Source organism: Aquarana catesbeiana, linkage group LG02 (genome assembly GCF_042186555.1).
Source record: "Aquarana catesbeiana isolate 2022-GZ linkage group LG02, ASM4218655v1, whole genome shotgun sequence".
NCBI lineage: Eukaryota > Metazoa > Chordata > Amphibia > Anura > Ranidae > Aquarana > Aquarana catesbeiana.
The window spans coordinates 684287025-684308908 of NC_133325.1; the positions used below are offsets into that span (position 1 = coordinate 684287025).

Consider the following 21884-nt stretch of genomic DNA (forward strand, 5'->3'; position numbering starts at 1 on the left):
TAGACTTGAGCTTATTCCTTATTACACAGCAGCTGGTGCTCTTAGACATTCCAGGATGCGTTCTTGTAAGAGGAGTGCTGGTCTTGCATTGTACCTGATGGCGTCAGCAAACTTGCAGAAGCTGCTTTGAGAAACCAGTCGCACAACTTTGAGAAATGAGGTAAATATTGCTGCTTATTACAAACCCCCCTCCCCCAGACTAAAAAAGTAAAAAGTTTTCTGCTATAATCGGTGTTGGTTGTCCCAAATAAAAGGTGTGAGCTTTGGAAACCCTTTGGGGCTGATATGCTGAAATGCAGCTTTATGTACTATTCCTGGGAAAAAGGCATCCTATTTTAAAGTTGTACTCAGGGTTAAATAAATATTGTATACGTATGAGAAGCTTGTGTGTTCTTACTTGAATCTTGGGGACCTGGAGAGCGTCAATCATCCGTTCTGACACATCGTATTGCCACTTTACCTGTCAGGGGATCAGGAAGGGGCCATCCCCAAACTGTTCCCACAAAGTTGGGAGCATCTTTGTTGATTTCTTCCAGATCTGTGCAGTAATCTAGCATATAACTTTGCATCTGTGCAGGAGCTTCCTGTAATATAGACCGGTTACTGCTGTTCAGGGTGACTGGTCTGGTATCCACTCACTCCTGTCATTTTCTGCAGGGAGCCTGTATTGGGAGATGATGCTGGGTCCCTCCCACAGGTCTGTTCTTCTGCACAGGCTATGTACAGCGCAACTACTTTTACAAGGTGATAACTGGGTTTGGAAAGGCATTTGGTACACACAAAGTAGATGTGTGCTCTTTAGAGCCATTGAGGAATATAGTTTTTGTGCCATGGAGTTCAACTTTAAAGTAGAACTATAGGCAAAACTTTTATTTTATTTTTTTTTCATTTTGGATAGAGTAAGGGAGGGTTATAACCCCTGTCAGTGTTTTTTTTTTTTTTTTTTTTTGCCATCTGTGTCCAATTGCAGATATTTCTCTCCACTTCCTGTCCCAAAGCTAAACAGGAAGTGAGAGGAAATCCCTGCAAATTAAGATAATTCATTGGGGACCCCCAGGTCACCGGAACTAGTGTCCCCATTGTAAGATTTCCGCTTTATTATTTTTCTGGGGACAACCCAAAATGTGGGATTTTCTTTTACTTTCACTTTCGATTTTAATGGTAAACAGGATAAATAGAGAGGGTGAATCTCCCTAACGGGGACACGGACAGCAATGAAAAATGACAAGTGTTCAAATCCTTCTCCACTCTATCCAAAAAAAAAAGTTATAATTTAAATCTTTCGGTCAGTAAACAAGTTTATCTTAACTTTTTTGTGCAGGAGTAAAATATTGTGTCCATCAAATCTAAAATCCATTTGTTTTCCTCCAGCAGAAAGATGAGCCTCAAAACGGAGCGAAGGGCCATCCATGTGGACCAGTCAGAACTCCTCTGCAAGAAAGGATGCGGCTACTATGGCAATCCAGCATGGCAAGGGTTTTGCTCAAAATGCTGGAGGGAGGAATATCAGAAAGCACGACAGAAACAAATCCAAGATGACTGGGAGCTTGCAGAACGGTATCATTCTCTCTATCAGTTTGTTTTTTTCAGTTTAATTTGCTTCACTAAGGCAGGCCATAGATGTTGCAAACTTCTTTCCTGCAACCACGGGTTGCTTCCTAAAGTCCTAAATATGTATAGTATTTGAAGCAACGCCATCATTTTAAGGGGGGTAGTCTGCCCATCCATGTTAGCTCGCAATGTAAGTACTGGTGGATTTCTTTGGTCAATTTTGCTGTGAGTAGTTTATAATTTTCTACTGCTAGCTGAGAGGGAGAGAGGGTGTAAGTTGGATATCTAGATAAGGAATACTATTGTCCTTCCAGGTGTAAGGTAAGTGTGCATTAAGGTGGGCTCTAGTGGTTTTATAAACACCTAGGTCTAAAATAAGAGATTTAGTGTAATTCACTTTATAATATGATACAGAGATAAACCAGGTTAACACTTGATTGGCATGTGGGGGGGGACTCCTTGGGATTAGTGAGATGGAGGCTCACGTCATCCGGAAAGAGATTGATGATGTGAGAACGGTTCTTGAAATGGAAACCTGTGATGGAAGCATGTGAGCGAATGGTCTCTAGTAGTGGCTCAATTATGAGTTTAACAATAGATGGGGACAAGGGGCAACCCTGCCTTGTTCTATTAGTAATAGGAAAAAGCTTACATAAAAGGCTGGAGGAGTAAACGTGCAGAAGGAGTTGAATACAGAGCTATAATAGCTGACAGAATGTATCCAGAGAATCCGAATTCAAGTAATACCCCTTTCATATACAGTCAGTGCTCACAGTTGAATGCCTTCTCTGCGTCTATGGGTAAGAAGACTGATTATGTATGTTTAAAGCGGAGTTCAGCAGCAGATACCTGTCTAATCCAGTATTTTGCTCCCACTCTCGGCGAAAGATCGCCGCAGTATCCAGCCATGTCCGGCCCCTGCTCCACCCCGCCCCCCCCACTCTGTCTTCTGGGAGACACACAGGTCCCAGAAGACAGCAGGGACCACTCAGAATGCGCAGCTCGACTCGCGCATGCACAGTAGGGAATCAGGCTGTGAAGCCGCAAGGCTTCACTTCCTGATTCCCTTGCTTAAGATGCCGGCGCCTCCACCCGGACCCGAGGGACAGGTCAGCTTCGGGTGAGGACATCATGAGGGCATCTTCGGGTGAGGACATCATGCCTGGACAGGTAAGTGTCCTTATTTTAAAAGTCAGCAGCTACAGTATTTGTAGCTGCTGACTTTAAATTTATTTTAATTTTTTCAGGCGGAACTCCTCTTTAAGATACCTCTAGTTGCATCAGATGCCTGTCTCCCCTTGGTAAAGCCAGTCTCATCGGGCTTGATCAAGGTGGGGAGGACATCTATAAGACTTTTAACTACAATTAAAGTAAACTTTCACATCGAGATTCAGTAATGAAATAGTAGTGTTCGGTTCCTTGCTAGGTTTAGGCAGGGTAACGATATTGGTTGACAACATCTCCACAGGGAAGGACTCTATATCGACTGCTACTGAGAAGAGCTGTGTCATATATGGGGATAAAATTTCTGCAAAGCACTGTTAATTGTTTGTGAGACCATCTGGTCCTGGAGATTTGCTGGTGGGTAAGGTTTTAATTGATAATTGCATCGACTACAGATGGAGTATTCAAAGCCTCTATTTGGATAGGGGACAGGTCAGGAGCTTAATCTTGGATAAAAAATTGTTTATATCATCAATATTGGATTAAAGAGTCTTCTTTCAAGTTGTATGGCTTTGTAATAGTCAGAAAAAGCATCAGTTATTTGCTAAGGGCTACTAAGTTTTTCTTTTGTGAATGGGGGATAAATAGACATGTGCACTGCCGAAAAATTAGTTAACTTTTAGTTCACTTTAGTTCACGATTCATCGCTTTTTGTTTTTTTTTCGAAATAACGAAAATCCCTAAAAATTTAAATAATAAAGAACTATTAAATTATAGGCATTGGAATTTCCTTTCAAATTTGGCTGTTGGTGAACATAGCAAATACAAATGTATCTGACGTTACGAATTATCTGTAATAATGAATGCCACATCTAAACGAATCTATTGATAATAAATAATAATACGTTTTTATTATTATTTCATTTGTTTAGATGCAGCATTCTTTATTTTGGATAATTCGTAACTTCAGATAAATTTGTATTCGTTACTTTCACTAACAGCCAAATTTGAAATAGTTAAGTTATTATTCATTATCTTAGATTTTTGGGTTTTTGAATTTTCAGTTTTTCATTCTTCTTGAATTTTCGATTTTCGAATTTCCGAATACTCGGAAATGTGAAAATTCGGATATTTCTGAATTAACAAATTTTGGCTAAATTTGTTTAAAAATGAATTCGTAACTAAAGGAATTGCACATGTCTAGTGATAAGTAAATGGTAGTAGATTTAGTAGATTTAGATTTAGTAGCTCGTGACTGTAGTCTATTAGCCAAAAGTTTTCCAGCCTTGTTGTTATTGGCATAATAATGCAATTTAAGGTGCCTTAAGTCAGGGCTCGACAAACACCGGGCGCTAGGTCGCCATGGCGACCAGAAACCGCACCCTGGCGCCTAGGCTGCCACCAGCCCACTCACTGCAACTCCCGATGCCCCAGACATGCAGTGCTATGATATTTAGCATTGACCGCCGTTCCTCCTCCCTTCTCCACACTCGGCGCAGCACTTGATGCTTGCCAGAGCCGCTGAGTGTGTGAAACTGACACGTAACTGAGAGAGGATCCGTCAGAATTGAGCTTGATGTCGGGGGTGGGCGGGACCCAGCCGGGGTGGGCGGGACCCAGCAGCTATCAAACACCAGCTCTTAAGCAGCACAATCATTGGCTGGTGTTTGATAGCTTCTGGGTCCCGCCCACCCCCGACATTAAGCTCAATTCTCCTTCACGCAGTTACACTTGGCTCAGTGTGAAACTTGCCAGTGCCACCGCCAACCAGTGCCACCTGCCATTGCCACCGCCAATCAGTGCCAACCAGTGCCACTGCCAATCAGTGCCACCTGCCAGTGCCAATCAGTGCCACATGCCAGCGCCACCTGCCAGTGCCAACCAATGCCACATGCCAGTGCCATCTGTCAGTTCCAAACCAGTGCCACCCAGTGCCATCTGCCAGTGCCAACCAGTGCCTCCTGCCAGTACCAATCAGTGCCATCTGTCAGTTCCAAAGCAGTGCCACCAGCCAGTGCCACCTGCCAGTGCCACCTGCCAGTGCCAGCCAGTGCCACCTGCCAGTGCCAGCCAGTGCCACCTGCCAAAGCCAACCAGTGCCATCTGTTGCCAGCTTTACTCTTTCTGGCCAGCCCATAACCCTGATGTAACAACGTTACATTGGAGTTATTGACTGGGTGCTCCATTGTGAGTTAGGGTTAGGGGGCGAAAATTACTGGCCTTACCCCAGGAGCTGACAATCCATACCACTCTAAAAAAACTGGCTCCTAACTTTTTTAACTGGCTCCTAGATTCAAAGCAAATTTGTCAAGCCCTGCCTTAAGTAAAGATCGTGCTGGGAGCACAAAAGTTAATTGTAGCTCATACCGTTATGAAAGTAAAGTAGATTAAATGTATTCGAATGGCATTTTTTTGGTTTGTAGATCAGGACTTGATTTTAGAAGGGCTGTCTGTTAGTCTACTATTGCACTGTCATTTTGTTCTGGCGCTCATTTGCAGGATAATTCCACGTACATAGGCCTTGTGGGCTTTCCATTAAAAAAAAAAAAAATACCTACAGTGCCTTGAAAAAGTATTCATACCCCTTGAAATTTTCCACATTTTGTCATGTTACAACCAAAAGTGTAAGTGTATTTTATTGGGAGTTGTGATAGCCCAACACTAAGTGGTACATAATTGTGAAGTGGAAGGAAAATTATAAATGGTTTTCAATTTTTTTTTACAAATATGTGAAAAGTGTAGCTTACATTTGTATTCAGCCCCCAAGTCAGTACTTTTGTAGAACCACCTTTCGCTGCAATTACAGCTGCAAGTCTTTTTGGGGATGTCTCTACCAGCTTTGCACATAGAGAGAGTGGCTTTATGCCCATTCTTCTTTGCAAAATAGCTCAAGCTCTGCCAGATTGGGTAAAGAGCGCCTGTGAACAGCAATTTTCAAGTCTTGCCCAGATTCTCAATTGGATTTAGGTTTGGCCTTTACTGGGCCATTCCAACACATGAACATGCTTTGATCTAAACCATTCTATTGTAGCCCTGGCTTTATGTTTAGGATCGACCAGCTTCCCTGTCCCTGCTGAAGTAAAGCATCCCCACAACATGATGCTGCCACCTCCAAGTTTCAGGGTGGGGATGGTGTGTTCAGGGTGATGTGCAGTGTTAATTTTCCTCCACACATAGCATTTTGCTTTTAGGCCAAACAGTTCAAATGACCAGAGCACCTTCTTCCACATGTTTGCTGTGTCCCCCACATGGCTTCTTGCAAACTGGACTTCATATGGCTTTCTTTCAAGAATGGCTTCTTGCCACTCCCCCAATAAGGCCAGATTTGTGGAGTGCAGGACTAATAGTTGTCCTGTGGACAGATTCTCCCACCTGAGCTGTGGATCTCTGCAGCACCTCCAGATCTACCATTGGGTCTCTTGGCTGCTTCTCTGCTGAATGCTTTCCTTGCCCGGCCTGTCAGTTTAGGTGGATGGCCATGTCTTGGTAGGTTTGTTGTTGTGCCATACTTTTTCCATTTTTGGATGATGAATTGAACAGTGCTCCGTGAGATGTCCAAAGCTTGGGCTATTTTTTTATACCCTAACCCTGCTTTAAACTTCTCCACAATTTTATCCCTGACCTGTCTGGTGTGTTCCTTGGCCCTCATGATGTTGTTTGTTCACTAAGGTTCTCTAACAAACCTCCGAGGGCTTCACAGGACAGCTGTATTTATACTGAGATTAAATTACACACAGGTGGACTCTATTTGCTAATTAGGTGACTTCTGAAGGCAACTGGTTCCACTAGATTTTAGTTAAGGGTATCGGAGTAAAGGGGGGATTCTTGCCCCCCATTGCATGTTGCTTGAACAAGAATCGGTGCAACCCAAGGATGAGGAGGCGTTGGAAGAACTGGAGGATGGTCAGGCAGTGGATTCTGCTTCTGAGGCTTCCGAGCCTGAAGAGCAGCAAAAAGTCTCTGCCTCTCAATCACAAATATTAGTTCAGGAACTTACTAATATGGTCCATTCAGGTTTGAGGCTACCCCCAGGGGAAGCCTCTGAGGTCACTTATTCCTCTCTGGGTTCATTAAAACCGCAGCAGAGTGCTCAGGCCTTTCCATTACACCCTCTCCTGGAACAAGTTATGTATGCTGACTGGGATCATCCAGACAGGGTTTTTGTCCCACCTAAAAGGTTTTTCCTCCTATACCCCATGGAGGAGAAGTTTGTTAAAAATTGGGGCATGCCGTTAGTTGACACAGCTGTTTCTTCCCTAAATAAGTATTTGACTGGAGGACAATGTCCAGGTATTTAAAGATCTAGCAGATAAGCTAGAATCACTCCTTAAAGCCTCCTTTTTCTCTGGCAGGGTCAGCCACACAGCTGGCAGTGGCTGCTATTGGCATTTGTCAGAGTCTGAAAGACCGTGTTAAGTGGTTCGTTTAAAAGACTTTCAGGTCAGGGGGAGGATTCTGCTGATGATTTGGCGGATTTACCATGTGCCTTATGTTTTTCAGTTGATGCCCTTAAGGATTCAATTCAGCAGATCCCACGCATGGGTCTTTTGTCAGTACACATGTGCGTAGAGTTTAGTGACTGAAGAACTGATCCAGGACAAGTGGGTCATTTCCACAGCGTCTCAACGGTACAGACTTGAATGTTGGGTCTTTCCCCCTCCCCATTTTTTAAGGTCAAATGCTCCCATGAATTTGTTGAAAGTTTTTTATTTTTTTATTTCAGGCACTTGATCGGCTGTTACTCCAGAGAGTGATTATGGAAGTTCCAGCAGACGAAAGATTCCAGGCTTTCTATTCAAACCTGTTCATGGTTCCAAAACCAAATGGGGGCATGAGACCTATTCTAGATCTCAAGGGACTTAACCAGTTCCTAAATATCCATTCATTTTGGATGGAATCAGTCTGTAATAGCCTCATCACAGGAAGAAGATCTTCTAGCGTCTATAGACATCAAGGTTGCATACCTGCATATGCCAGTATTTCTCTCTCATCAGAAGTTTCTGGGGTTTACAGTAGAAACTTGACATTTTCAGTTCATGGCTCTACCTTTTCGGGCTGGCCATGACCCCCCGAGTATTTACGAAGGTTCTGGCTCCAGTGTTAGGGTTGCTCAGAACTCTGGGAGTGTTGGTCTTAGGTTATCTGGATGATTTACTGCTCAGGGACCAATCTGTTCTAAGCCTAAGGCAAAATGTGGCTTTCGTGGTGCATACTCTGGAACACCTAGGCTGGCTGCTCAACTATGAAAAGTCAGCTCTGGAGCCAGTACAAAGCCTGGAGTATTTGGGGGTGGTCTTAGACATAGTTCAGGCAAAAGTGTTTCTGCCTCCAGTAAAAAGCTGCCCCCTAAGAGATCAGGATCAGCGTTTAAGAAGCAGAAGGTATCCTTCGATACGTCTCTACATAAGGTTACTGGGGAAAATAGTGTCCTCGTTCGAGGCAGTTCCCTGTACACAGTTACACTCCAGACCTTTGCAGAAGAACATTTTGTCTGTTTGGAACAAGAAGATTCCGGCACTAGATTGCCACATGTCTCTGTCCCCTGGGGTATTGAGGAGCTTGAGTTGGTGGTTAGAAGTTCAGAATTTGGAGAAAGAAAGATCTTTTCTCTAGATAGTATGTAAATTAGTAACCACCGATACCAGCCTTTCCGGTTGGGGGGGCTGCGCTGCAGGGGACGTTGTCGCCACAGGAAAACATTTTACCAATCAATATCCTGGAACTTCAGGCGGTACAGCTTGCCCTGAGGTAGTGGACAACCAGGCTCCACGGTGGGAGGACGCTTTTCCCCCTGATTCAGCTTCTGCTGTGTCTCTTACGCAGGATTGTGGAGGAACTAATTCTGGTCATTTTGGAAGATCCTGCTTGGCCCAGGAGGGCCTGGTATGCGAACATGGTGAATCTGACCGTGGACAGTCCATGGTCTCTGCCAAGACGCCCAGACATCTTCTTCTCTCAGGGGCCAATATTGCACCTGGCATTACGGTTGCTGAATTTGACGACATGGCTATTGAGACCCAAATCTTGACAGATGGGGGGGAATTGGGCGCAGTTATCCCCTGAATGTTGAATGCCAGAAAACTGGTTTCCGGGAACATTTAATACAGAACTTGGGAGGCATATATTTCCTGTTGTGAGGTCCGGAAATGACATCCATGGAAATACGTAAAAGGTAGACTTTTTGTCTTTTCTCCAATCCGGAGTGGAGAAAAAGCTGGCTGTTTGGTACTATTTAAGGGCCAGATTTCAGCTTTGGACACTTTTTTCCTGAGACACATTGCTTCTCACTCATTGATTTGTACTTTTGTGCAGGAATGTTGCATACAGTTCCTCCTGTCAGACACCCTTGGTGTCCTTGGGACTTGAATTTGGTCTTGGCAGTAATACAGAAGTCACCTTTTGAACCTATTGGGGAAGCTCGTTAGTCCTGTTGACTCAGAAGGTTCTGTTTTTGGTGGCAATCATATCTGCAAGGAGGGTGTCGGAGCTGGCAGCCCTTTCTTGTAGAGAGACATTTTTAGTTTTACATAAGGATAAGGTGGTGTTGTGGCAGCATCCTTTTTCTTTTTTCCTAAAGTGATTTCTAGTTTCCATTTGAATCATTACATTGTATTGCCTTCGTCGGCAAGGGAAAGATCTCTACATGCCCTGAATGTGGTATGGGCTATTAGAGTCTTCTTGAGAATGATGGCACAAATTAGAAAGACTGATTCCTTGTTTGTTCTGCTAGGTGGGCCCAGGAAAGGGCAGGCAGCATCCAAAACGATTTCTCATTGAATCCGCCCGTTAATCATTCAAGCTTATGGTTTCAAGAGTAAGGTCCCACTTTTTCTGGGAAGAGCACACTCTACCAGGAGTGTGGGGGCGTATTGGACTATCTGCCATCAGGTGTCAGTGACTCAGGTTTGCAAGGCAGCTACATGGTCTTCGATGCATACATTCACAAGGTTTTACCAAGTGAATGTCAGAGCCACGTAGGATACTGCCTTTGGCTGCAACGTATTATGAGCAGAAGAGCAGGTCCTGCATTAATGAGTAAAAGAAAAGAGGGTAGGCCTGTGATCACCAAACCAATGTCTCCAACATCGATGGGTGTTCTGTCTTTAAACCAGGTATATTTGAAAAAACAAGGATTTAAGGTTATACCTAAAGGAAGTAAAGCTCCCAAAGATGGGTAACCAAGCGGGTTAATTGAAAAGAAAACTAGACTTAATGGTGTAATTGCTTGTATTATTGAAAAACTCATATAGACCACACAATATATTCAAATTTGGATTATTGTTGGGTCTCCCACCACTCCAGTTTTTATTGCCTTGTCCCGTGATGTACGATAAAGAAAATTTGATTTTTTTTCTACAAACTTACCTGTAAAAAATCAATTGGAGTACGTTATGGGACACAGAGGTCCCTCCCCTCTTTCTGGAATTTCATTGCTTGCTACAAAAGTGCTTCGTGTGTAGGAGGGGTTATAAATGGGAGGACTTCCTGTTTGGTCGGCAAGTGTCCATTCACCTATAGGTGGCATATAACCCGCATTGTCATGATTATAACCTGCTCTGTGTCCAGTGAAGTACTCCAAGAAATAGATTTTACAGGTAAGTATGTAGAAAAAAAAAATCAAGAGCAGAAGGGAGGGATAGCTGTAATCTATGCGTCACTTGCGAGGAACACTAACATACTACCTTATATGCTGGCTTGGAAAAAAGACCTCCAAATCACATGGGACTTGGAGGACTGGCACAATTCATTCTGCAGATCACTCAAAGGCATTTTCAATACCTCACTCATAGAAGCCAACATTAAACTCTTTACGAGATGGTACCTTGTCCCTACTAGATTAGCATCCCTATTCCCTTCCTCTTCCCCATTGTGCTTCAGGGGCTGTTAGAACTTGGGCTCTATGCTACACGACTGGTGGGAATGCCCAAAACTCGGAGGGTTCTGAAATATTTTCCACCTCATTCGCAAGGTCACGGGCTGCGCTGTCCCCCAAACCCCGTCCATAGCCTTGCTCAATGGATTCATCCCGGGTATCCCCAAGCTCACTCACAAATTGATCCTATTTATCCTAACTGGGGCAAAAATCTCTATAGCCAAGGCCTGGAAACGACCCAAGGTCTCACTACTATCCACGAACAGGAAAATTTCCTGGATAATGGCCCAAGAAAAAATAGTAAGTTCCATCTTGGACACAACCAAAGAATTCAAAGCGACATGGGAACCCTAGGCCCAACACATGAGCATTTCCCTGCTACCCGGCAACAACAGTCCCTGAACACTGGGGCTGACATCCCACAGGCTGGCAACTCTCTCTTCTCTATTCTTTCCATACTCTATTCTTTCCATACTCTCTTCTTTCTTCCCCTCATGTACTCTACACACCCCACAATTTTGATTAATCACACAATAGGGTCCGTATGACCTAAAGAGGTCCTAAACATAACCAGGTTCAGAATTACTATCAAGGCTGAGGTGCTTCAAAGGACCGGTCCCTTATGCCTTGTTTCCACTGAGCGGATCGGTACAGTACGCTCTTTTGAGTGTTTCCATTATGAAAGCGGCCCATACAACCGAACTGAACCGCACCATTCTGGGTCCTGCTTCAGATGTGGGGCCATAGAAAATGGTATGGTTGATGCCATGCTAGGCATTTTTTCTAAACCCACGTATGGCCCCTGGTGGTCCAACTTGCAGTGGAAACTCCCACCTGAATAGGCTGGACCATTCTAGGTCTTCCAAACTGTACCAACCTGAACCGATCCGCTCAGTGGAAACGAGGCATTAGTTAACCCAAACTACCTAAGAATCTACACTATGAAAGCTTCTATAGGATTACGAATGGTATGGGCAAGGGGTGCATTTGCCTCGCCCCGGGCACAGTGTGATCCCATTGGGGGTGTCTGGAGCTAGGCGAGGCACCCTCGTCCTAATTTCAATTACATACAAAACACCTGATAGATGCTAACAGCCAAATTGGCTCTTGCCTAAGCCTTTCAATCCTGGATGATCATACCATATGTCAATATGTCTATGACCTCTATTTTGATAACTCTGTTTTGTTGATATATTGAAAACCAATAAAAACTTTATATACAAATAAAAAGAAATCAAATTTTTAGTGTTCAGCATAGACTTATAGATCCATATTTTTACCAGAGTGCTTTGTGTCATAAAATTGGTTCTGTAATTTTTTTTCTTTCAGCTTTCAAAAGTAAACTTTAAAAGTCATGTTGACCTTCATTCAAGCAGGTTGTTAGATTTGCCAGTATTTGAGCTGATGCTTGACTTACCATCCCATCCATAAGTCAATGTTATTTTAGCAAACACTGCACAATGTTGCTGTTAAAGTCTGTGTGACCTTTTATGATATTTGGTGTCTCCTATAGCTTGCAGCGGGAAGAAGAGGAGGCTTATGCCAGCAGCCAGGGTGCCCAGGGAGGTCAGCCTTCACTTGGTTTTGCCAAGTTTGAAGAAAAGAAATCTAATGAAAAGACACGAAAGGTTACGACTGTAAAAAAGTTCTTCACTGCCTCATCCAAAAGTGTGCAGAAGAAAGGTAATATTTTACATTTCATGTATCACATAATTATAATGTATCTTTTCTTCCATTTTACTGTTAGAAAAAGATTAAAGCGTACCTCTTTCACACTGGAGATGTTTTTCAGGCACTAAAGGGCTAAATATATCGCCTGTAAACCACCTAAAAAATGCCTCCCCTGCAGCCCCAGTGTGAAAGCCCTAGTGCTTTCACACTGGATTGGTGCACTTCCAGGGTGTTAGAAAAAGTCCTGCAAGCAGCATCTTTGGAGCAGTTTAGGAGCAATGTATACACCGCTCCTCCACCGCCCCTGCCCATTAAAATTAATGGGCACCACTGCCGAAGCGCCGATATTCGAGCACATTTAACCCTTTCTTCGGCCACTAGCGAGGGTTAAAAGCGACCCGCTAGCGGACGAAAAGAACCGCTAAAGCGACGCTAAAATCAGTAGCGCTTTACCGCTAACGTGGCCGCACTGTGAATGTGAAAGGGGTCTTAGTAGTAAACCTAATGATGTGAAGAATGGGGTGAGTGGTAGACATTGTTGACTTTAAATGAGACAAGCCTAGTGTCTCCACTGAGATTTAGGTACTTTCTGCCAGTCCGCTACTAACTAAATGGTAAGAAAATATCTTGAGAGCTCTTGATTTTTACGCTAGTCTGTCTTGTAGCCTTAGGTAAACAGTGGTGGGAGAAATAATGTAACATATGCACAAAAGCTCCGTGCAAGCCTTCCAGTACACACCAGTGATTAGTTGACTGTAGTCATGTCTAGGCAAATCTAGCCAAAGTCTAGGAGCCAGAAGCACGCATAAGTAAAGTTCAGCGTTGATCTGATGTTCTCCATCCTCTTCACCAGGAGCCTAGATTTAGTTGTCTTTACCGTTTTTCCATAACAGCCATATGCACAGTTCTTATATTTAAACCCTACCCACAACAAGCATCTACATGTGCAACCATTTACAAAATTTACAGTTCTCCTTACCTTCTTTGCCATAATGGTCATGCCCCTTCCCCCTGTTCTTGTGTCATTTTTGGTGGTATGTATGGTGATTTGTGATTACGTTTCTGCCTTAGAGCAGCTGGCCACAGTGGTAATCCTTTATTGCTTCCCCATTCAGACCTACTTTTCAGACAAATGACCTACCATACTGCGCACTGCTGGGGCAAGGCTTGCTGTAATCTGCTCTGTGTTTCTCTTCCCAACAGTGCACTCTGTGCTGCAGGTCACTTATCTGACATGCAGGTCTGTATTGGGTAGTTTATGAACAGGGTACCAGGGAACCTTTTCTACTGGTAACATAACTGGGATTTGTCTAGCCCTGGGTAGAATAATACAACTTGTGTGACACTAACTTCTTCAATATTCTCATTAGCAATTTATTTCTACACTATTGAGTTACAACTAGTGTTGCACAGATCCTGAGTATTTTCATTGAGTGCCCGTGAAAATGCTCTGATACCCAAAACCGCTACCCTTGTGGTGCGATTTTAGCCCAAATGAATAGAATGGTCTAAAATCGCACTGCGAAGAATCACATGCAATTTGAACAGGAATTCCTGTCCAAATTGCATTTAGTCCCCCACCGCTCCTGTGTGAACCCAGGCTTGTCATAGTGATTTCAGCCTGGGTTCACACGGGAGCCGGGGGTGAAAAACCTAATGCGATTCGAACAGGAATAGCACCGCATTCCTGTTCAAATCGCGTGCAATTCTTTGTGCTCATTCATTTTGTATGGGTATAAATCGCACTGCAAAGGTATTAAGACTCGCTATCAGCGAGTACTTGACCAAAGGTAACAGTACTCCCTGGTAAAAAATAGTATCAGTGCAACCCTAGTTACTATATTGTCACACCTAAGTCTCTTGTAGCATATATCATAGTATGTAAGGTGTAGGCCGATACGTATTCTTCTACATATTTTTGGTAAAAACAATCGCAATAAGCGCATATTGATTTGTTTGCACAAAAGTTATAGAGTCTACAAAATAGGAGATAGTTTTATGGCATTTTTATTAATATTTTTTTTTTTACTAGTAATAGCGACAATCAGCGATTTTTTTTTTTTTTTTTTTTTTTTATCGTGACTGTGACGTTATGGCGGACACATTGGACAATTATGACACATTTTTGGGACCATTGGCATTAATACAGCGATTTGTGCGATTAAAAATGCATTGATTACTGTAAAAATGTCACTGGCAATGAAGGGGTTAATGTGTGTCTTATGAAGTGTTCTAACGGAAGGGGGAGGCGGTCTGTGCAGGGAAATACTGTGTATGAACAGACGATCTGTTAGTTCTCCCCTCAGAGAACCGGAAACTGTGTGTTTGTTTACACACACAGCTCCCGGTTCTCCGTGTGCCCCAAACGATCGCGGGGGCCCAGCGGTGATCGAGACCAGCGGGCACTCGCATCGGCTCCATGGGCGAGCAGGGGGCGCGCGCCCCCCTAGTGGCCGTCTATGGTACTGACGTACCATGATGGCGATTCGCCTGCCTGTGCCATTCTGCCGCAGTATAACTGCGACGGGCGGTCGGCAAGCGGTTAAAGGGATGGTAAGGGATGCTTTTTAGAAGTTTGCCTGTGATAAAGGTGTCATAACTGACAGCCAGCTTGGATTTATGAGACTGTTCTTGTCAGACCAACCTGGTTTCGTTCTATGAAAAAGTAAGTCAGAAATTGGATGATGAAGCATATTTAATCTAGATTTTACTAAAGCATTTGATCCTTGATATTTGATAATTCTAGTCCTAACAAAACATTGGTATGGCCTCATCTTGAATATGCTTTAGGTTTTGGTGGCCAGTCTTCAGGAAAAATGTTGGGCAAGTAGAAAGAATTCAGTGATGGCAAGGCAAAGAACCAAAATATTTGGGGATAAAATTGACACCTTTTTAATATGCTTTTATCAGGCCAATCATATACCCTTAAAAGAAAATTATGGTTATTCAAATACATAAACATTTTATACTCCCCTACCTAGAAGGATGCAGCATCAATCATCTGCCGGCTCTAAGACCGAGAACCGAATCAATCACATGACCGCTCGGTCTTCAGTGAACAGAGCCATGAACTGTCAGTCGCCACTCTCTGTTCTGCCCCTCCAGCGCTCATGGGAGAACTGGGCTATGGAGGGGATGGGGGTGGCTGGCTCAGTCTCTCTGTGGCACGCTTAGACTAAGCCAGCTGCTAGCTAAGGCATCTGGGTGGATCTTGATATTAAAGTCAGAATTCCTCCAGAGTCTGGGCAGAGGGATGGTGAGATCCTTCCAGTGCCTCCAGTAAAGCCTCTCCTGATGTCGGGTCTCCTTGCGCACCTTCTCCCTGCACTTTACTGGCTGTCAGCTCAACAGCTGACTTTCTGCTTCAGTGAATGGGGGGGGGGTGCTTTATCCATCAGGCAGGCTCTGCTTCTGTGTTTCTCCCAGAGAGGCAGAGCACCCCACAGATCGATGAATGACATCATCAGAGATCGATTCGGCCGACTCCCAGCATCGTGACCGTCTGAATCGCATTGCGTCGACGCTGCTATTATGTTCAGCACCCCTAATACCCAGTGAAGTAACTAGCCTCAGGTGATACACAGAAATAAAACCAACCCTGCATAAGTTGTACCTGTTTAACTGCAGCCATCTCTTTTCTACATTGGTTCAAAATCCAGAATTTATACAGCTTGTCTGAGCTTTCAGAAAGCAGAGTGTGGGGAGCTGAAGTTACACTCTGCAGCTGATTGGAGGTAAGGGACACACCCTCCTTCACACAATTCACAGGAACAGAGCTGAAACAGTCCATCACCTAGCGCATTTGGCACCCAGGGCAGATCCTATATCTTGCACCCCCCCCAGACTGGCTTATGTTTTCCCCATAGATTGCCTTTAATTGATACAATTTTGCATGTAGCTAGTTGTGTATGATACCTTTTTTGCATACATGATTAAATGCATCCCACTCCACTTTGGAATAAACAACAAAAAAAGGACAGTACTATGAGAATGAACAGGTTACTTGAATATGGCAGATGAAGTAAGAGGGTTATACAACTGAATGGTAAGGACTCACAACCATGTACAATGAACACAGTTGCAGCGAGGTGGTGCAGGTTTTTAGGGATTAAATAGGATGGTGAGGAGGCAATATAATGCTTCATTGCCACCTGTCTAACACCCTCTGAAAAGTGATCCACTGTGGTTTACTCGAGGGCAACACTAATGTACCCTAATCTACAGCAATACCTCTCACAGGGCTAATCCTAGGGTCACAGACGCCTGGGTGCAGAAATATTTCTGGCACCCCCACATGGGTGTGGTCATCTTACTAACTCCTCCTCTTTACAAAAGTTTCATGGCAATGACTGCAGCCTCATCAGTGCCCATCAATGCAACCTTATCAATGCAGCCTGATCAGTGCCCGTCACTGCAGCCTGATCAGTGCCCGTCACTGCAGCCTGATCAGTGCCCGTCACTGCAGCCTCGCCAGTGCCCATCAATGGGGGGCAGCAGGGGGGCCCCTCAGATGTGTCAAGAGTTCAAATGCAGCATTGTTGGTCCCTCCACCCAGCACCTGGTCTGCGCAGCTTCTACCTGGGGCCAAGGTGCAGTGCTTCTCCTGCAGGTGGTTCCTCTGGAGCTGGGAGCCCGGGACCAGCTGTGCACCGCTGGTACATCTGGTTCTCTCCCTTCCTCCTGGGCAACTAGGGCTGGAGGAAACTGGGGGGGCGAGGTAGAGCGGGCAGTGACTCCAAATCCTGTCTACCAATAAGCTAATTCCCTGCTCTGCAGCTATTTAGAATAAAAAAGTTCTCTGGGTCCCCTGTGTTCAGTGGGGGCCAGAGGACAGAAAGCGGACTATTTCATCACTTTCGAGTTTAAGTTGGATTAATCCGCAGCAGCGCTACCGACCGGCTCAGGTGTACTGATATAGAAAAGGCCGGCCTTCAACTGTGTAGTGCACTTTGTGCCCCGGCCCCCACTGAACACAGGGGACCTGGAGAAGTTTTATTTCTAAACAGCTGCACAGCGGGGGATTAGCTTATTGGTGGACAGGATGTGGGAGTCCTCGCCCGCTGTACCTCGTCCACCCCTGCAGAGCTGGCACTCAGTACAGGAGGACTGGCGATTCTCCCTTATCAGCGACCCTGCTTACCCCCCCCCTCCCCCCAATGTGTGACACCCGGGGCAGATCACCGTCACTACTAGTAAAAAAAAAATAATAATAATGCCATAAATCTATCCCCTATTTTGTAGACGCTATAACTTTTGCGCAAACCAATCAATATATGCTTATTGCGATCTTTTTTTTTATTTATTTTTTTTTTTATTTTTATTACCAAAAATATGTAGAAGAATACTTATTGGCCTAAACTGATGAAGAAATTAGTTCTTTGGTTTTCTTTTTTTTATCTGGGATATTTATTTTAGCAAAAAGTAAAAAAAGATTTTTTTTTTTCTTTTTTTTTTAAATTGACGCTTTTTTTTAATTAATTAATTTATTTTTTTTGTTTATAGCGCAGAAAATAAAAACCGCAGAGGTTATCAAATACCACCAAAAGAAAGCTCTATTTGTGAGTAGGGATGAGCTCGAACATTGGCTTTTCGCAAGTTCGCCGAACAGCGAACAATTTGGGGTGATCGCGGCAAATTAGAATGCCGCAGAACACCCTTTAAAAGTCTATGGGAGAAATCAAAAGTGCTAATTTTAAAGGCTTATATGCAAGTTATTGTCATAAAAAGTGTTTGGGGACCCGGGTCCTGCCCCAGGGGACATGGATCAATGCAAAAAAAAGTTTTAAAAACGGCCGTTTTTTCAGGAGCAGTGATTTTAATAATGCTTAAAGTCAAACAATAAAAGTGTAATATCCCTTTAAATTTCGTAGCTGGGGGGTGTCTATAGTATGCCTGTAAAGGGGCGCATGTTTCCCGTGTTTAGAACAGTCTGACAGCAAAATGACATTTCGAAGGAAAAATTCCATTTAAAACTACTCGCGGCTATTGCATTGCCGACAGTACACATAGAAGTTCATTGATAAAAACGGCATGGGAATTCAACACAGGGAAACCCCGAACCAAAATTAAAAAACAAAAATGACGTGGGAGTCCCCCTAAATTCCATACCAGGCCCTTCAGGTCTGGTATGGATATTAAGGGGAACCCCGGCCAAAATTTAAAAAAAAAATGACGTGGGGTTCCCCCTAAATTCCATACCAGACCCTTCAGGTCTGGTATGGATTTTAAGGGGAACCCCGCGCCAAAAAAAAAAAAAAAACGGCGTGGGGTCCCCCCAAAAATCCATACCAGACTCTTACTAGAGCACGCAACCTGGCAGGCCGCAGGAAAAGTAGGGGGGACGAGAGTGCGGCCCCCCCCCCCCTCCTGAACCGTACCAGGCCACATGCCCTCAACATTGGGAGGGTGCTTTGGGGTAGCCCCCCCAAAACACCTTGTCCCCATGTTGATGAGGACAAGGGCCTCATCCCCACAACCCTAGCCGGTGGTTGTGGGGGTCTGTGGGTGGGGGGCTTATCGGAATCTGGAAGCCCCCTTTAACAAGCGAACCCCCAGATCCCGCCCCCCCCCCCCCTGTGTGAAATGGTAAGGGGGTACTTACCTCTACCATTTCACTAAAAAACTGTCAAAAATGTTAAAAATGACAAGAGACAGTTTTTGACAATTCCTTTATTTAAATGCTTCTTCTTTCTCCTATCTTCCTTCATCTTCTTCTGGTTCTTCTGGCTCTTCTGGTTCTTCCTCCGGCGTTCTCGTCCAGCATCTCCTCCGCGGCGTCTTCTATCTTCTTCTTCTTCGGGCCGCTCCGCACCCATGGCATGGGGGGAGGCTCCCGCTCTTCTCTTCATCCTCTTCTCTTCTTCCTTCTTCTCTTCTTCATTTTCTTCTCCGGGCCGCTCCGCATCCATGCTGGCATGGAGGGAGGCTCCCGCTGTGTGACGGCGTCTCCTCGTCTGACGGTTCTTAAATAACGGGGGGAGGGGCCACCCAGTGACCCCGCCCCCTCTGACGCACGGGACATGACGGGACTTCCCTGCGGCATTCCCCGTGACGTCACAGGGAAGTCCCGTCAAGTCACCGTGCGTCAGAGGGGGGCGGGGTCACCGGGTGGCCCCGCCCCCCGTTATTTAAGAACCGTCAGACGAGGAGACTCCGTCACACAGCGGGAGCCTCTCTCCATGCTAGCATGGGTGCGGAGCGAACCGGAGAAGAAAATGAAGAGAAGAAGGAAGAAGAGAAGAGGATGAAGAGAAGAGCGGGAGCCTCCCCCCATGCCATGGGTGCGGAGCGGCTCGAGGAGAAGAAGATAGAAGACGCCGCGGAGGAGATGCTGGACGAGAACGCCGGAGGAAGAACCAGAAGAGCCAGAAGAACCAGAAGAAGAAGAAAATGAAGGAAGATAGAAGAAAGAAGAAGCATTTAAATAAAGGAATTGTCAAAAACTCTCTTGTCATTTTTAACATTTTTGACAGTTTTTTAGTGAAATGGTAGGGGTAAGTACCCCCTTACCATTTCACACAGGGGGGGGGCCGGGATCTGGGGGTCCCCTTGTTAAAGGGGGCTTCCAGATTCTGATAAGCCCCCCGCCCACAGACCCACACAACCACCGGCCAGGGTTGTGGGGATGAGGCCCTTGTCCTCATCAACATGGGGACAAGGTGTTTTGGGAGGCTACCCCAAAGCACCCTCCCAATGTTTAGGGCATGTGGCCTGGTACGGTTAAGGAGGGGGGTCCGCACTCTCGTCCCCCCCTCTTTTCCTGCGGCCTGCCAGGTTGCGTGCTCGGATAAGGGTCTGGTATGGATTTTTGGGGGGACCCCACGCCGTTTTTTGTTTTGGCACGGGGTTCCCCTTAATATCCATACCAGACCTGAAGGGCCTGGTATGGAATTTAGGGGGACTCCCACGTCATTTTTTTTTTTTTTAATTTTGGTTCGGGGTTTCCCTGTGTTGAATTCCCATGCCGTTTTTATCAATGAACTTCTATGTGTATTGTCGGCAATGCAATAGCCGCGGGTAGTTTTGAATGGAATTTTTCCTTCGAAATGTCATTTTGCTGTCAGACTGTTCTAAACACGGGAAACATGCGCCCCTTTACAGGCATACTATAGACACCCCCCAGGTACGAAATTTAAAGGGATATTACACTTTTATTGTTTGACTTTAAGCATTATTAAAATCACTGCTCCTGAAAAAACGGCCGTTTTTAAAACTTTTTTTTGCATTGATCCATGTCCCCTGGGGCAGGACCCGGGTCCCCAAACACTTTTTATGACAATAACTTGCATATAAGCCTTTAAAATTATCACTTTTGATTATTCATGTTCGTGTCCCATAGACTTTAACGGTGTTCGCGTGTTCGAGCGAACTTTTTTCCTGTACACATGTTCTGGTGCGAACCGAACAGGGGGGTGTTCGGCTCATCCCTATTTGTGAGGAAAAAAGGGACATAGATTTTGTTTGGGTAGAATGTCACATGACCGCGCAATTGTCAGTTAAAGCGACGCAGTGCCATATTACAAAAAAATGGCCTGGTAAATCCTTCCGGGGCTGAAGTGGTAAAGGTCACTCTTTTCATACTGACTGCCTCACAGCCATTATCTCCAAGCTCCCAAAACCCCAATCAGACTCCTCCTCTATTATTGCCCCATTTCTCTACTAAACATAGATATTCAACTTGTAGCAATAATTATCTTCTCCTGCTTGAATCTGGTTATAGGGTCTTTCATCCATAAAGATCAAGTTGGGTTTAAACCCCAGAGAAAAAATTGGAGAGAACACTAGCAGGACAGTCTTATTAACCCACGCGGCCCGCTCATGTCGTATACCCACATGCTGTGTATCTCTGGATATTAAAAAGGTCTTTCTCTCTTGGCAACATCTTCAATTCATGCTGCGAAGATGGGGCTTTGGACCGTATTTTCTCCGCTGGGTCTCTTCTCTATATATCTCCCCCCCAGCAAATCTCAAATATGCTGGTTTAAAGCTGACCTCTTCTCAGTTTGTTGAGGAACAAGACAGGGCTGCCCCTTATCCCCACTCCTTTTTGCCCTTGCCATTGAAACCCCTGGCTCATTTCATACGTTCCAATCCGCATATCAAAGGACTTGAACTGGGTGGCCATCACCACAAGTTATGTCTGTTTTGCAGATGACATCCTCCTCTTCCTCTCTTCCCTGTTGACATCTACCCCCCAACCTTCTTTCAACCCCGGACCAGTTCACGGCAATTTCTTGTTTAGTTGTGAACCTGCAGAAATCCAGAGCCCTCACTGTCTCTTTACCCCAACCAATTTTATCACAACTCCAGCAGACCCTCCCATTTTCATGGTCACCTCGATATATCTCATACCTCGGTATTAAACTTGAACAGAGATACTTACCACCGCTCCAGGCTATTCAGGCTCAAATCTCCTGTCCTCCACTTGTGAAGAGGTGAGAGCTCCAGGTGCTGGCAATTGCTGATATAATTGTGTACGTGTAGGAAAAGATCTGGACAGCCGCACTCCGGAATGAGCAAATAAAATCTTCTTTATTCAAAACGCGCCACGTTTCATTCCGGAGTGCGGCTGTCCAGATCTTTTCCTGCACATCGGTATTAAACTTACCGCCGACCCTGCTGCCCT

General features: G+C 44.8%; 1 protein-coding gene across 4 annotated transcripts in view; it reads left to right on the top strand.

Moving 5' to 3' along the window:
- RABGEF1 (RAB guanine nucleotide exchange factor 1) overlaps positions 1–21884 on the top strand; it is a 125229-nt gene that overhangs the window by 31204 nt on the left and 72141 nt on the right. For 3 of the 4 annotated variants that reach the window (XM_073616754.1, XM_073616753.1, XM_073616756.1), the window contains exons 2-3: positions 1372–1557; positions 12102–12271. In XM_073616754.1, the coding sequence (XP_073472855.1) occupies positions 1379–1557; positions 12102–12271 (349 nt within the window). In that variant the 5' untranslated portion in view covers positions 1372–1378. The remainder of the gene's footprint in view (positions 1–1371; positions 1558–12101; positions 12272–21884) is intronic. The other variant, XM_073616755.1, reaches the window with a different exon arrangement.